The following is a 15,986-nucleotide window of genomic DNA, read 5'->3' on the forward strand; positions in this document are numbered from 1 at the left end:
TAGTTCCAAAACATGTTCATCGCCCCCAAAGGAAAGCCCTGTACCCCTCAAGAGGTCTCTCTTTTATTTTAAATCATGCTTTTATTTATTTAAAAAATTTTTTCCAACCTGCTCATCACCACCCCTAATCCTGGCAACGGCGACACTATCCTGATGACCGTTCCACAACCAGTCAATGCAGACCCACCTTCTACCCTAGACGCCGCCGCCGGAGTCCCCCAGTTGTCCCAACTGAGACAGTGCTGGCCCCCACACGATGCTGAGCTACCAGCTCTCGAATCCCCTTCTCCCAGGGACAGTTCTCAGTCCGCTCTGAGCAGCCACATTGGACCCGGGCGGAAGACGTGGAGAGAAAGCTCTCGCGCCCCTACGTCGGGCACGAGCTCCAGCCTTTGCATCTTCCCTCCCCAGATGCTGCCTGGGAAAGTCCAGAGGCTGAGCGCCCGGCCTGGGAGAATGCATCTAGGCCGGGGTTTGCACTCAGGCGCCAGCTGTTCGCCGCCCTCAGCACAGGCAACCATTCTTTAACCAGCTGCTGCCGCTTATCTCTGTGACTCACAGGTCTGACATCTGCCCTCAGCCCGGGGCCTCAGCCCCCGCTCGGTCCCACGCCAGCAGCGGGAAGGCGGGGCCGGGTGGGAAATTGCCTGCGCCTGGGCGGGGCAGGGACCAGGCCTGCTCGGGCCTGGATGAGTGGGGTAGAACCACATCCTGTTCCTCTTCTCTCCGGTCCCTGTCAGGCAGCTGCTGCGATTCCGTGGGGTGTCTCGATCTGCTTACAGCCGAGGCAGGTGTGTAGACAAGCTGGTCTGCGCAGGTATGGAAGCCCTCTGGGCAGAGGGAGGGACAAAGTTGCCCCCCACCCCCGAGGTGGCGGGTAGTGAGGGGGAAGGGAACCCCAAGGCTAGGGCCAAGGCCAAGTGTTGGGAACCCAGGCTGGGCTTTGGGCTGAGGCCAGGTACAGTCACTCTGGTTCTTCTTGTCCTGGACCCTCCTGGGGGCCCCTGGCCCTGGAGCCTCCAAGCTGCCCTTGCCAGCCCAGGGCTGCCTAACACACACATCCATCCCAAAATAGGCACCAGGGCGGGAGACCCAAACTAGCATGAGTGACAGAGCAGGTGACAAGGGAGGAACAGGCACCATGCCCAGCCAGGAGAGCGCAGATATGCAGAGAAGCCATGAGAGATGAACAGACAAGAGAGGCCAAGAACAACAGAGGCAGGAAGAGCCTGAGAGAGGCAGAAAGTGAGCCCCAGGAGAAAGGTGACAAGATGACAGAGGAGAGCAGGGAGACAGAAGTAGAGGGACTTACAATGTCACTGAATGAGAGCCACATGGACAGGGTGGATCAAGGAGCTGAACCCGAAAGAGCAAAGTCTGGGTGAGTCTAGGACAAAAATAAACGGAGACCCTCAGGAAGAAGAAGGCTCCAGCTGATAAGACGAACAAGAGGGGCTCACCAGTGATGTGGGGCATGGGCAAGGGGCCATCACACACTGCAGTGGGGTGATTTGGTGGGGTGATTGGTGTATCTGAGATCATTTAATTTTATGTTTAATATGTTCTTACTGATTTTAGAGAGGAAGGGAGAGGGAGAGATAGAAACATCAATGATGAGAGAGAATCATGGATCGGCTGCCTCCTGCACGCCCCCTACTGGGTATAGAGCCCACAACCCAGGCATGTGCCCTTGACTGGAATCAAACCTGAGACCCTTCAGTCCGCAGGCCAAAGCTTTATCCACTGAGCCAAACGGCTAGGGCAGTGGTCGGCAAACTGCGGCTCGCGAGCCACATACGGCTCTTTGGCCCCTTGAGTGTGGCTCTTCCACAAAATACCAACTTCTGCGCATGGGCCACGAAGTTTCAATCACACTGTACATGAGCGCCTGCACGTGGTATTTTGTGGAAGAGCCACACCCAAGGGGCCAAAGAGCTGCATGTGGCTCTCGAGCCGCAGTTTGCTGACCACTGGGCTAGGGCATAGCTGAATGAACTGAAAGCAGAAGCTCATGAGAAACTAAACGTCATTTTAAAAATCCATTTCTAATGCATTTATGAATTATAATAAAGGTAACTATATACTTAAAAAAAAAGCTCAGAAGTGGAGAGAGAGAGATATTCATGAAGATGACCCTCATAATGGTGGTAAAAAGCTGGGGTCAACCAGCTGCTGGGACTGGAAGCTGGTGCAGCCGCTATGAAAGACAGCAGGGCACTTCCTCAACAAATTAAACAGAGTTCCCATAAGGCTCAGCAATTCCACTTCTGGGTACAGACCCAAAAGAACTGAAAGGAGGAACCTGAAAGATATTTGTACTCCCACGTTTGTAGCAGCATCACTCACAGTAGCCAAAAGATGGTCGCAACCCAAGTGTCCGTTCATAGAGGAATGGGTGGGCAACACGTGGTCTGTCCATACGGTGGAACATAGCCTGAACCAGGAAGGAGATTTGTCTGCCGCCACACCACCCTGAACACTCCTGACCTTCTGATCTGGTCTGACCTCCTAAGCTAAGCAGGGTCAGACCTGGTTAGTAGTTGGATAGGAGAATCCGGGTGCTGTGGGCTTAAAAAAAAACAAAACAGGAGGGAAATTTTGACACACATTACAACATGGATGAACCTTGAGAACATTATCCGATGTGAAATAAGCCGGACACAAAAGGACAATGATGTCATTCTGTGAGGTCCCTGGGGTAGGGAAGCTCATAGAGGCAGAAAGTAGGGTGGCTGGTGCCAGGGCTCTGGAGGGGAAATGGGGGGTTAGTGTTTCATGTGGACAGAGTTTCTGTTTAGAAGATGAAAAAGTTCTGGGGATGGAGGGTGGTGATGGTTGCACAAGATGAGTGTATTTGATGCCACTAAACTGGTTAAGATGCTCAATTCCATGCTATGTGTATTTTGTCACCATTAAGAGCATGAGGCCGAGCCATATGTGCCCACCTCAGGTGTCCACAGGAAGAAAAGACAGGAATCTTCGAGGCTGGCAGCTCTGGGGGCTGGTGCTGGGCAGCAGGGTGAGCCTCCCTTTCTCTGTCCAGAACCCCAGGTCCTTCTGAAACCACAAGCAGGCCCAGCTGGGACTCCACCCTGGGGCGACCTGGATTCCTGCAGAGGGTCCCAGCAGCCCAAACACAGCCATGCGCTGCCCAGCTGTGCTCCTGCTCCTGGTGGGCGTGGCCCAGGCCTTTCGCATCTGTGCCTTCAACGCCCAGAGGCTGACGCTTGCCAAGGTGGCCAGGGAGGACGTGATGGACCCCTTAGTTCGGGTAGGTTCATCACTGTAGGGAAGCTGCACTCCTGAGGACCAGGAGCCAAAGCCCCCACCCAGCCCTACCTGACCCGGGGCATGTCCCAGAGAAGGGGACATCGAGAAAGCCCGGCCGGCGTGGCTCCGTGGTTGAGCGTCGACCTATGAACCAGGAGGTCCGGTTCGATTCCCGGTCAGGGCACATGCCCCGGTTGCGGGCTCGATCCCTGGTGGAGGTCACACAGGAGGCAGCCGATCAATGATTCTCTCATCATTGATGTTTCTGTCTCCCTCTCTCTTCCGCTCTGAAATCTATAAAAACATATATTTTAAAAAGGGACATCAAGAAACACGGGTGCAGAGACATGGAGCACATTCCTCCCGTCACTGGCCTGAGTCTGTCCCTCTGTAAAATGGGTGCAGTGAGGGTGGCGACGGCATTCAGCTTTCTCCCAGGTCTTTTTGTTTGTTTAATATATCTTTATTGATTTCAGAGAGGAAGGGAGAGGGAGAGAGAGATTGAAATATCAATGATGAGAGAGAATCATTGATTGGCTGCTTCCTACACGCCCCACACTGGGGATCGAGCCCACAACCAGGCATGTGCCCTGACTGGGAATCGAACCATGACCTCCTGGTTCATAGGTCAACACTCAACCATTGAGCCACCCTGGCCGGACCCATCCAAGTCTTTTCTAGGCCCACTCCTCTGTGGGCCACAGCCAGCACGCCATGCCACCCTTGCCCACATCAGTGGCCAGTGCCAGTTTCTCAGGGGCTCCACCCCTCCCGGGGCAGCTGGCACTGAGTGGGGCCGGCCTTGCTGGTGTCCTGCAGATCCTGGCTCGCTGTGACATCACGGTGCTGCAGGAGCTGGTGGACTCTTCTGGCAGCGCCCTCTACCTCCTGCTCCGAGAACTCAATCGGTGAGCCGGGGCTCTGTGGGTCTAATCCGGGGCCCCCTGGAGCCTCAGGGTCCCTGACCCTGGGCTCCCCTTTCCTGGCAGATTTGATGACTCCGGGCCCTACAGCTCCTTGAGCAGCCCCTTCCTGGGGCGCAGCACATACATGGAGAAGTACGTGTACATCTACAGGTAAGCACACACGGTGGCCAGGGCGGACTTGGCACTTGGCCCGCTGTGAGATGGCTGAGCAGTCCCAGACCCCTTCCTCCCAGGGCAGCCTTCACCTTCTCTCACACTTTTTCTCCTGGGCTCTTTTACTCTGGGCTCTGCCTCTCCTCTAGCCTTGCCAGCTTCGGTGTTCACCTGCCCCCGCAGCAGGCCTTCTCCATGCACAGATGTCAGGCCCCTCTGCCTCTCCCGTGGAAGCCACTGGAGCTCTGGGCGTGTCTTGCCCCATTTGGGAGTGGCTGGCTGCAGCTTCTGGGAAGAGGCTCAAACAGGGCCTGTCGTGGGCCTCCGGTGGACATGGGCTCCAGAAACAGCCCTCAGATCCTGGGAGGACAGCCTCAGGGGAGCCCTTTGTGGCCAGGATCGAGAGGGCAAGGGGGACTGCCAGGGAAGGAGACCTATTTTTTTTCTTAAATATTTTTTATATGTTTTTATTGATTTCAGAGAGAGGAAAGGAGAGGGAGAGAAAGAGAGAAACATCAATAATGAGAGAGAATCATTCATCGGCTGCCTCCTGCACGCCCCATACTGAGGATCGAGCCCACAACCTGGGCATGTGCTTGACCAGGAATCGAACCATGACTTCCTGGTTCATAGGTCGATGCTCAACCACTGAGCCATGCCAGCTGAGCACCTATTTCTTTATATAGATGGAAGTATATAATGTCTAGAATTCACTCCAAAATAATGGGGGAGCCCGGCTGGCATGGCTCAGTGGTTGAGCATCGACCTATGAACCAGGAAGTCACGGTTCGATTCCCGGTCAGGGCACATGTCTCGGTGTGGGCTCTATTCCCAGTGTGGGGCGTGCAGGAGGCAGCCAATCAATGATTCTCTGTCATCATTGATGTTTCTATCTCTCCCTCTCCCTTCCTCTCTGAAACCAATAAAAATATATTTTAAAAAATAATAATGACGGAACAATGTCCACACAGAAATGCTCATAACAGCATCACTCATAACACCTCAAAGTGGAAATGACCAAAGTGTCCATCAGCTGATGGCTGGACAAATAAAAGGTGGTCTCTCTCTAACAGAATATGATTCAGACATGAAATACTGGCCCATGCTCCAACATGGGTGAACCTTGGAAACAATGCTAAGGGAAAGAAGCCAGATACAGAAGACCATATATTATTTGTTTAATTTTTTAAATATATTTCTTTATTGGTTTCAGAGAGGAAGGGAGAAGGAGAGAGAGATAGAAACATCAATGATGAGAGAGAATCATTCATCGGCTGCCTCCTGCACACCCCCTACTGGGGAACGAGCCCGCAACCCAGGCATGTGCCCTTGGCCGGAATCGAACCTGGGACCCTTCAGTCTGCAGGCTGATGCTCTGTACACTGAGCCAAGTCGGCTAGTGCGCATATATTATTATTTTTTAAATATATTTTATTGATTTTTTACAGAGAGGAAGGGAGAGAGATAGAGAGTTAGAAACATCGATGAGAGAGAAACATCGATCAGCTGCCTCCTGCACATCTCCTACTGGGGATGTGCCCGCAACCCAAGTACATGCCCTTGACCGGAATCGAACCTGGGACCTTTCAGTCCGCAGGCCGACGCTCTATCCACTGAGCCAAACCGGTTTCGGCTCAATCTCCTACTGGGGATGTGCCCGCAACCCAGGTACATGCCCCCGACCGGAATCGAACCTGGGACCCTTCAGTCTGCAGGCCGATGCTCTATCCACTGAGCCAAACCGGTTTCGGCTGCATGTATTATTTTTAAAAAATATCTTTTTTTATTGATTTTAGAGAGGGGGGAAGGGAGAATGAGACAAAGAGAAACATCAATCAGTTGCCTCCTGCATGCCCCACACTGGGGATCGAGCCCTAAACCCAGGCATGTGCCCTGATCAGGAATCAAACCAGCAACCTCTTGGTGCATGGGATGATGGTCAACCACTGAGCCACACTGGCCAGGGCAAGACCACATATGATTTGATTACATTCACACGGAATGTCCAGAATAGGCAAATCCAGAGACAGAAAATAGATGAGTGGCTGCCAGGGGTTCTGGGGGAGGAGAATGGTAAGTGGATGCTAATGGATACAGTTTCTTTTTTAACAATGTTTAACAATGTTTTAAAATTGATTGTGGTGATGGTTCTACAACCTTGTGAGTGTAACAAACGCCACTGGAATTTTATGGTATGTGAATTTTTTAAAAGATATTTTATTGATTTCAGAAAGGAAGGGAGAGGGAGAAATAGAAACATCAATCATGAGTCATTGATCTGCTGCCTCCTTCACGCCCCCTACTGGGAATCAAGCCCGCAACCAGGAATCGGACCTGATTCATAGGTCAACACTCAACCATTGAGCCACACGGGCCGGGCTTATGGTTTGTGAATTTTCTCTCAATAAAATTCTAGAAAAAAAGGCTAGGAAGAGGGGGAAAAAAGGCTAGGAAGACTGTGCCCATATGGAACAGAGCTGCTGGCAGAGGCCCCCTCCCTGAGTGCCAGCTCTGATGTTGGCACTTGCAAACCAGAATCAGTGATGTGGGACCACTGCTTCCCATCCCTCGGTCCCTAGGTCACACAAGATGCAGGTCCAGGATTCCTACCTGTACAATGACAAGGACGACCTCTTTGCCCGGGAGCCCTTTGTGGCCAAGTTCACTTTGCCCAGCAAGGGTAAGAGGGGAAGAAGGCTTGCCCTGCTGTGGGGCAGCGGGAAGGGGGGGCTGGCTGGCTCTGCTGGGGGCTCGGTCACCCAGAGGGGGCTGTGTGGAGAAGATCCAGGAGTGGGTGGGAGCCCTCCATCCCTGGGGCCTTGCAGACCTTCCCAGCTTGGTGTTGGTCCCCCTACACACCACTCCGAAGGCCGTGGAGCAGGAGCTGAACGCCCTGTATGATGTGTTTCTGGATGTCTCCCGGCGCTGGAAGAGCGAGGTAGGAGCCCTGACCGGTTTGGCTCAGTGGATAGAGCGTCGGCCTGCGGACTGAAAGGTCCCGGGTTCGATTCTGGTCAAGGGCATGTACCTGGGTTGCGGGCACATCCCCAGTGGGAGATGTGCAGGAGGCAGCTGATCGATGTTTCTCTCTCATGGATGTTTCTAACTCCATCCCTCTCCCTTCCTCTCTGTAAAAAATCAATAAAATGTATTTAATAAAAAAAAAAAAAAAAAAAGGGCGGGGTAGGGCTGGGCAGGTTGCATGGGGGAGAGGGAGACCGGATGGCGTGGTGGCCTGACACAACAGCTGCGCCCTCTCCAGGACATAATCCTGCTGGGGGACTTCAATGCTGACTGTAGTTCACTGGCCAAAAAGCGCCTGGAGGAGCTGATACTGCGGACTCAGGCCGACTTCTACTGGGCAATCGCCGATGGCGAGGACACCACGGTGCGCGCCAGCACCAACTGTGCCTATGACCGCATCGTGCTGCACGGGGAGCGCTTCCGGAGGCTGTTGCATACAGCTGCTGCCTTCAATTTCCCTCGGAGCTTCCGGCTCACCGAGGAGCAGGTAAAACGAGGCAGCGGGAATGGCCACGGGGAAGTCCCTCGACCCTGACACTGTCCTTCTGTCCACCCCAGGCCCTCAACGTCAGTGACCACTACCCCGTGGAGGTGGAGCTGAGCCTGAGCCTGAGACTGAGCCGGGCGGGGCATGGGACCCGGCCCCTCAGCCTGGCCACTCTGTTGCTGTCCCTGCTGCTGCTGCTGCTCCTGCCCCCACAGCTGGGTCTGGGGGCCTGAACCTCACCCACCCTGGTGTCTGCTGCCCGCAGAGGTGATGACTGACTACACTGCCCTCAGGACTCAAACCCCAGCCTCTCCTGGTCCTTTGCCCTGCAGCCAAAGCGACTCCTGAAGGGCTTCAACTGCAGCCCAGCCTGTCCCTGCCCAGCCCTGCCCTTCCTTGCTCTGCTCAGCCCGGCCCTGCCTAACCCTGCCCAACCCAGCCCTGCCCAGCCCTGCCTAGTCCTGCCCAATCCGGTCCTGCCCAGCCCTGCCCTATTGGACTGCAGCCCTCTGCCTTTTCTTTGGTTTGGCTTGTGTTCTTTTGCTGAGCCTGTGCCTGGCATGAGAGTGTGTAAGAGGAAGGCAGGGGCCCCGAGGCTGGGGGAGCGGAAAGGGGCTTAGAAAAGGGAATCACAACATATGAAAAATAATGACAAAAAGGAAACACATACAAACTGAGAACGAAAAGCTAGATAGGAGGGACACTACACGTGTGGAACAGATATGTCACTGGGCCACCTGTATTGTACATGGGATTCACGTGAATCAGCGTGAAGATCCCAGTAGATACAAAAATGGAGATAAGCACTTCACACACACACACACACACACACACACACACGAAAAAATGGCTGATGCACTAAAACTCGTGTGATCTAATGAAAATAGCTGCAAACACACCCAACGCCTGTGGCAAAGCCCATGAACTGCAGTCAGTCCACGTTGGCACATTCATAGAGTGTGGCCCCAGGCAGAGTGGTTACTAAGGCTACGGATGCACAGAACATATATGAACCGGCTGTCATGTAGTAGCTTTAACTGTAAGAAAGTCTGTTTTTTTAAGCATGATGTTTGCTTTGTGAAGCAGTTGTATTAAATGATGGTCACTGTGTCCCTATGTTACACGCCCACAAATGGAACACGCAGGTTTCCTTGGGGTGTGTTAGGACAGTCCCTCAGTGTGGGAGAGCATGCACAGGTCACCTGCAAAGGACATGAAGTCAGAGAGGGACCTGGCTAACTCCAGAACCGCTCCATTTTCCAGAGAACAGAGGTCAGTAAAAGCAGCTAGTGCCCTGGCTGGGTAGCTCAGTTGGTTAGAGTATCATCCTACGCCAAGGTTGCGGGTTTGATCCCCGCCCGGCCAGGGCACATACAAGAATCAACCAATGGTTGCATAATTAAGTGGAACAGTAAATCAAGGTTTCTCTCTATATAAAATCAATAAAAATTTTTAAAAACAGCCTGTTTGGTGTGGCTCAGTGGTTGAGTTTCAACCTATGAACCAGGATGTCATGGTTTGATTCCCAGTCAGGACACAGGCCCGGGTTGTGGGCTCAATCCTCAGTAGGGGGTGTGCAGGAGGCAGCCAATCAATCGTTCTCTATTACCATTGATGTTTCTATTTCTCCCTCTCCCTTCCTCTCTCTCTCTCAAACCAATAAAAATATACTTAAAAAAATAAAAAAAACGGTAACATCTGAGAAGTGGAGCGGAAAAAAAAAAAAAGCCCAGCCAGGGGGGCTCAGTGGTTGAGTGATGACCTATGAACCAGGAGGTCATGGTTTGATTCCAGGTCAGAGTACATGCCCAGGTTGTGTGCTGGATTCCTAGTGTGGGGCATGCAGGAGACAGCAGATCAACTATTCTCTCTCATCATTGATGTTTTTCTCTCTCTCTCTCTTTTCCTCTCTGAAATCAATTTAAAAAATAATTTTTTTTTTAAAAAAGGAGTTGAGCAAGATATTTGTGAAGATGGCCCTCGTAATGGTGGTGAAAAGCTGGGGTCAACCAGCTGCTGGGACTGGAAGCTGGTGCAGCCGCTATGGAAGACAGCAGGGCACTTCCTCAACAAATTAAACAGAGTTCCCATAAGGCTCAGCAATTCCACTTCTGGGTACAGACCCAAAAGAACTGAAAGGAGGAACCTGAAAGATATTTGTACTCCCACGTTTGTAGCAGCATCACTCACAGTAGCCAAAAGATGGTCGCAACCCAAGTGTCCGTTCATAGAGGAATGGGTGGGCAACACGTGGTCTGTCCATACGGTGGAACATAGCCTGAACCAGGAAGGAGATTTGTCTGCCGCCACACCACCCTGAACACTCCTGACCTTCTGATCTGGTCTGACCTCCTAAGCTAAGCAGGGTCAGGCCTGGTTAGTAGTTGGATAGGAGAATCCGGGTGCTGTGGGCTTAAAAAAAAACAAAACAGGAGGGAAATTTTGACACACATTACAACATGGATGAACCTTGAGAACATTATCCGATGTGAAATAAGCCGGACACAAAAGGACAATGATGTCATTCTGTGAGGTCCCTGGGGTAGGGAAGCTCATAGAGGCAGAAAGTAGGGTGGCTGGTGCCAGGGCTCTGGAGGGGAAATGGGGGGTTAGTGTTTCATGTGGACAGAGTTTCTGTTTAGAAGATGAAAAAGTTCTGGGGATGGAGGGTGGTGATGGTTGCACAAGATGAGTGTATTTGACGCCACTAAACTGGTTAAGATGCTCAATTCCATGCTATGTGTATTTTGTCACCATTAAGAGCATGAGGCCGAGCCATATGTGCCCACCTCAGGTGTCCACAGGAAGAAAAGACAGGAATCTTCGAGGCTGGCAGCTCTGGGGGCTGGTGCTGGGCAGCAGGGTGAGCCTCCCTTTCTCTGTCCAGAACCCCAGGTCCTTCTGAAACCACAAGCAGGCCCAGCTGGGACTCCACCCTGGGGCGACCTGGATTCCTGCCCAGCTGTGCTCCTGCTCCTGGTTGGGGTGGCTGAGGCCTTTCGCATCTGTGCCTTCAGTGCCCAGAGGCTGACGCTTGGCAAGGTGGCCAGGGCGGACGTGATGTCTGCCTTAGTTCTGGTAGGTTTGTCACTGTAGGGAAGCTGCACTCCTGAGGATCTCAAGCCAAAGCCCGAGCCCTGCCTGACCCCTCAGGGCATGTCCCAGAGAAGGGGACATCAAGGGACACAGGTGCAGAGACATGGAACAAGTTCCTCCCATCATTGGCCTGAGTCTCTTCCTCTGTGAAATGGGTGCAGTGTGGGTGGGGACAGCACCGGATGAGAATCATTCATCGGCTGCCTCCTGGACACCCCCACTGGGGATTAAGCCCACAACCTGGGTATATACCCTTCACTGGAATCAAACCCAGGAGCCTCAGTCTGCAGGCCGATGCTCTATCCACTGAGCCAAACCAGCTAGGGCTCCCAGGTCTTTTCTAGTCCCGCTGCTCTGCAGGCCCGTGCCACCCACTGTTGCTCAGTGGCCAGTGCGTTTCTCAGGGACTCCACCCCCGCTCCCAGGGCAGCTAGCACTGAGTGGGGCTGGCCTTCCTGCTGTTCTGCAGATCCTGGATGCAGCCCCAGGGAGTGGTTACCAAGGCTACAGATGCAGAAAATACATGAGCCAGCTCTGATGTAACAAATAGTTGCAACTGTTACAAGTTCTGAACTTAAGCATGTTTGCTTTGTGACAATGTGAGGGCATGAACAGGACACAGGTCAGAGAAGGGCCTAACTCCAGAACTGTTCCATTTTCCAGAGAACAGAGTTCAGTAAAAACATAGGGCCCTGGCCAGGGAGTGCAAATGGTTAGAGCATCGTCCCAATATGCAAAGATTGTGGGTTTGATAGCTGGCCAGGGCACAGTAAAAATCAAGCAGTGAATGCTTGGATGAGTAGAGCAATCAATTGATATGCCTCTTAAAAATTCAATAAAAATTAAAACAGCTACCAAGACATTAGGGGCATTAAGTGCAAATTTGCAGTCTGGGGCTGCACACTATTTGCCCAAAGGTCAGCTGTTGCCAACCCCTGTGACACATTTCAAAGGGGGCAAACTGGAGGACCTGTTAAAACATGGCTGTGACCACACCCAGAGGGATCCAAACTCTCCCCATTCCGTGACACTGCTGACGGGCAAAGATTCCATAGCAGTGCAAGGGCCACCTGAAGCCACAAGTCCTTTATCAGGCCCCATGGGAAGGGCACTTTATAAAGGCAGCATTCAAGGCATTAGGACTTACCCATGGCCTGAGGCTTCGAACCTACAAACCCTGGTCTAGGCAGGTGGAAGGCAATGTCCTATCTGGGCTGCTGTGCTGGGCTTATTTGTTCCCTGGCCCTGATCTGTTGTCAGCCTTTTCCTGGAGGACAAAGGACAGTGATCCTGGGGTTCCCAGAGGCTCCCCCATCCCCCATGAATCCAGATGCAAAGATAGGGCTGAAAAATTGATTTATTGGTGGGTGTAAGGTGGGGGCAGCACCGAGACTCTCACGAGTGCAGGGCTCGCCATTTGTCCAGGGGACCACGATTAGGGATGTATTTGACCCCACAGCCATCTGGGATGAGGCGCTTCTCGGCCACCATATCTTCAAACTCATCCGCATTAAACTTAGTAAAGCCCCACTTCTTGGAGATGTGGATCTGAGGAAAAAACAAAGAATTGAGTTTACATATTTGGGGGGAGGCAAGGAAAGGAGGGATCAAGGTTATGGCACTTGTTACCTTCTGGCGGCCAGGGAACTTGAACTTGGCTCTGCGTAGGGCCTCAATCACGTGCTCCTTGTTCTGCAGCTTGGTGCGGATGGACATGATGACTTGGCCAATGTGGACTCTGGCCACTGTGCCTTGGGGCTTTCCAAAGGCACCCCGCATACCTGTTTGGAGCCTGTCAGCCCCAGCACAGGACAACATCTTGTTGATGGGGTGACGTGGAAGGGGTGGAGCCGAACTCGGATGTGAAAGCCATCTCAGGTTGCGTACACTACCAAGGATGCTGCTGTTTGCAGCCATTGCACACCAGGCCCCCATGGGGAAAAGAGCATGGTCGGCTTAATTGGCTGCAGCGAACCCCAAAACAGACTCAACAGAATCCCTGCCAAAGTGCCCCCTGGGCTCATTTGAAAGCCCTCCAACATGCAACTGCCCCAGCAAAGTACTTGCTGGCAGATGGCTGTCACCAGGCTCAAAGCTACTTCCTCCACCTGCTGCCCAGAGGCTAAGCCCTTGTCATAATGCCCTTTTTGTCTCAGCTCATCTGCATAGTAGCAGAAAAATTAGTGCCCACGATATCTTGCCGGCCATTAAGCTGGCTTTGCTATGGATGGATGAGTCTTTATGTGGGGCCATCTCTTTGCTCTACTACTATAATCAAGCTCAACAGAGACCCTCAAGTTATGTGAAAATCCCCCAGCTCACCTGTCAGCCCCAGCACAGGACAACATCTTGTTGATGCGGATGACGTGGAAGGGGTGGAGCCGCACTCGGATGTGAAAGCCATCTTTGCCACAACTTTTCACCATGTACTTGTTGGCACAAATACGGGCAGCCTCCAGGGCTAGATGGGGGGAAGGAAGGCAGCAGAGTAAGGATGGCACAGAAGCACTCACCATGGCTCACAATTGGGTGTTCATGACTAAGGAACGGGAACTGGTAATTCCAGTACAGTGAGCTCCGGATTTGGCTGGGGGAGCGCGTAGGAATAGGTGTGATTAACCAGGAATCCTGCACCTCACCTTCGGAGGAGAGCTGCTCATATTCGTCTGACACCATGTGGCCACAGAGTGGGAACTCATCCACTTTCGCCTTTTTCCGCCCCAGGTCAAAGATGCGGATCTTGGCGTCTGAAAAAATGCTTGGGTCAGTTGTGTGTGGGGTGCCCTCAACAACTGAGTCAGTGCAGCCAAACCAGTTGGGGAGCTCTTCTGCGACTTACCAGGGACACCTCGGCAGAAGCGGGACTTTGGGTACGGCTTGTTCTTACAATACCGGTAACTGCGGAGGGGGAGGGGGGAGAAACCCAGGTTTTCAGGGATTCACAAGTTAACTGGTCAATAGGCACTTCAGTGCTCCCTCCACGACCAAAGGAGGGGATGGCACAAGCCAATCGGTAAGCTACCTCCATATCTGGCATGGCGCTAAAGCAAGACAGTCACAACTAGGTGGCCAAACGTTAGAGGACAACCATGTAGGCAAAAATCTTTCTTGACCCCTTACTGGGTTTTAAACTTCTTACAAGGCCAATCCTTTGAAACAGACTTTCCCAGTTAAAAAACACCTCTCACTTCCAGACACTGTATACTACATATTTGTTGCATAAAAGTAGCACAGTTTATGCCATCCACCTAGACTTTTGGGCACGTGGCATTTGGCCTCCAAGCCGCGTGAAGGACTCCCGGCGCCCTCTGCAGGCCACACAAGACTTGGGCTCCCAGAACCCGAAGCCCGGAAATAAGAAGGGAAAGGCACACAAAGGCCCAGAAGGCATTGAGCCTTCAAAAGGCGGCCAATTTCCAGGACAAAGGGCGGGATGCAAGGCAGACGTCGCTTCCAGCCTGAAACTGGCTCGGAAATGCAGCAAAGGGTCAACACAACACCCCAATAAAATTGTGGAAGCGCTTAAAGATCGGCATTAAGTTTTAAGTTAAAGAACCACATGATCTAAACGAAGACCTAAAGCGATCCGGAAGATATAGGGGAGAACGATGGAGTCCATTCCCAAAATAGGGAAAGCTGTATGTACTAGGGAGGCTCCACCCCACGAGTGCCGTAGGCAGCCAAATTACATGGATTCAATACTCACCACCGGGCGGGGCGTCGACCCATGGCGACACCAGGATTTTCAGTGGCTGCAACGAAACAGAAATAGTCAGAAGACGATGACAAGGTTCTAACCACGGGAGGGAAGCGGCGAGGGCACGGCGGGAACGGGCACCCGCCACTACTCACCACGCCGAAGGGAAAGAGACGCTCCCACGCCTGCGCATGCTTTATATAGGCCGCCTCTCTTCGCGCGTAGGAACCATAGAGTCCTGGCGAGGGCGGGTGGACACTCTATCAGACATGCAGACCATAGAGGTGATGGCGCTCTGCGCCTGCGGGCAGGCAGCCGGGTACATGCGCAGAACGGGAAAGAGGCGGAGAGCCTGACCGCAGTGAGCTAGCGAATGGGGGCTAGCCACATCAGCACGGGAAAGCCCTTTCCAACTGGCCATCTTGGGCGTAGAACTCGGCCCGAGGCTTTATTGTAACTATGAAAAACTTTTGTTCTTGAGTTGAAAAAGGGGAAGTGCCCCGGAGTGGGGCTCACGGCGGCTGCGCGCTTGCTCCGAGGATTCACTTTGCCCGTGACACGCTCTCTGTGCTTCCCTCTGGGCTTCAGGGCCCGCAGGGGACGCGCCATGCTGGAGCCTCGACTTGCATTCTTTTGTCGGTAGGGAGGCCGGAGGCCGAGGCCCGCCCCCACGCCCCCACTCCCCGCGGTAACCTAAAAGTCCGCAGACTGTGCCGATACCGGGTGGTCTTTGCCCACCCGCGGGAAAAAGGCCGATGACGAGCCTCCACCGAAATCCAGGTTCCAGAAGACCCTGAGAGCACCTTTGGGTCCTCCCTGCCCACCCTCTTGGGGCAGAGAAAAGACACATTGTGCTTCCGATGGAGAAGAGGAGAAAGAGGGCTGCGATCCCTTATGGCAAAGGGCGCGGTCACTCGGTCTCCCGCCCCATCTAGTCCAGGCCTCTGAGAGCAGCGTCCACCCTCCCAGGGCCCAGAATGTGCGTCTCCCCTTCCCCCCAACCCCCCAACACACACTCCTTACCAAGTCCCACCATGTTCCGATGCCGCCTGAGTGTGTCTGGGCGGCTCTCCATAAGCATGGTTTCGGCCCGGCCAGCGTGGGTCAGTGGTCGAGCATCGACCTATGAACCAGGAGTCACAGGATCGATTCTGGTCAGGGCACATGCCTGGGTCGTGGGCTCAATACCCAGTGTGGGCCATGCAAGAGGCAGCTGATCAATGATACTTTGTCATCATTGATGTTTCTAAACTCTCTCTCTCCCTCTCCCTTCCTCTCTAAAATTAATTTTAAAAATTAAAAATAAAAAAAAATGGATTTGGCCCCCCCCCCG

General features: G+C 53.0%; 2 protein-coding genes across 6 annotated transcripts; one reads left to right on the forward strand and one right to left on the reverse strand.

Annotated features, from left to right (window-relative positions):
* Positions 1-258: 258 nt before the first annotated feature.
* Positions 259-8,694, forward strand: DNASE1L1 (deoxyribonuclease I-like 1). 4 transcript variants are annotated; one of them, XM_005886114.2, is made up of 9 exons: positions 259-561; positions 741-817; positions 3,044-3,271; positions 4,090-4,178; positions 4,260-4,346; positions 6,929-7,029; positions 7,175-7,287; positions 7,612-7,860; positions 7,932-8,694. In XM_005886114.2, the coding sequence occupies exons 3-9, from the start codon at positions 3,143-3,145 to the stop codon at positions 8,091-8,093; spliced, it is 930 nt and encodes a 309-aa protein (XP_005886176.1). In that variant the 5' UTR covers positions 259-561; positions 741-817; positions 3,044-3,142; the 3' UTR covers positions 8,094-8,694. The 4 variants fall into 4 exon arrangements, with proteins under 4 accessions (XP_005886176.1, XP_014388766.1, XP_005886177.1 ...); XM_014533280.1 differs by lacking the exon at positions 259-561 and having other exon boundaries at positions 650-817; positions 3,052-3,271; XM_005886115.2 differs by lacking the exon at positions 259-561 and having other exon boundaries at positions 650-791.
* Positions 8,695-12,295: 3,601 nt separating this feature from the next.
* RPL10 (ribosomal protein L10) lies at positions 12,296-15,749 on the reverse strand. Of its 2 annotated transcripts, XM_014533279.1 has the most exons (7): positions 15,677-15,749; positions 14,809-14,891; positions 14,663-14,708; positions 13,596-13,703; positions 13,279-13,417; positions 12,586-12,748; positions 12,296-12,504 (listed from the first exon to the last, which is right to left on the reverse strand). In XM_014533279.1, exons 1-7 carry the CDS (start codon positions 15,732-15,734, stop codon positions 12,352-12,354), a joined length of 750 nt encoding a protein of 249 aa, XP_014388765.1. In that variant the 5' UTR covers positions 15,735-15,749; the 3' UTR covers positions 12,296-12,351. The 2 variants fall into 2 exon arrangements, with proteins under 2 accessions (XP_014388765.1, XP_005886180.1); XM_005886118.2 differs by lacking the exons at positions 14,809-14,891; positions 15,677-15,749 and adding an exon at positions 13,796-13,854 and having other exon boundaries at positions 14,663-14,772.
* Positions 15,750-15,986: the final 237 nt, after the last annotated feature.

The sequence above is a fragment of the Myotis brandtii genome, unplaced genomic scaffold, assembly GCF_000412655.1.
Source record: "Myotis brandtii unplaced genomic scaffold, ASM41265v1 scaffold959, whole genome shotgun sequence".
Lineage (NCBI taxonomy): Eukaryota > Metazoa > Chordata > Mammalia > Chiroptera > Vespertilionidae > Myotis > Myotis brandtii.

Excerpts from the sequence above, each read along its gene's own strand:
- DNASE1L1 (XM_005886114.2), top strand. The coding sequence starts at position 3,143 with ATGCGCTGCCCAGCTGTGCTCCTGCTCCTGGTGGGCGTGGCCCAGGCC. Across the intron at positions 3,272-4,089 it reads TGATGGACCCCTTAGTTCGG|ATCCTGGCTCGCTGTGACAT; the intron begins GTAGGTTCATCA and ends GGTGTCCTGCAG. Across the intron at positions 7,288-7,611 it reads CCCGGCGCTGGAAGAGCGAG|GACATAATCCTGCTGGGGGA; the intron begins GTAGGAGCCCTG and ends CGCCCTCTCCAG.
- RPL10 (XM_014533279.1), bottom strand. The coding sequence starts at position 15,734 with ATGCTTATGGAGAGCCGCCCAGACACACTCAGGCGGCATCGGAACATG. Across the intron at positions 13,704-14,662 it reads GGTCGACGCCCCGCCCGGTG|ACGCCAAGATCCGCATCTTT; the intron begins GTGAGTATTGAA and ends GCATTTTTTCAG. Across the intron at positions 12,749-13,278 it reads TCCTGTGCTGGGGCTGACAG|GCTCCAAACAGGTATGCGGG; the intron begins GTGAGCTGGGGG and ends TGGGGCTGACAG.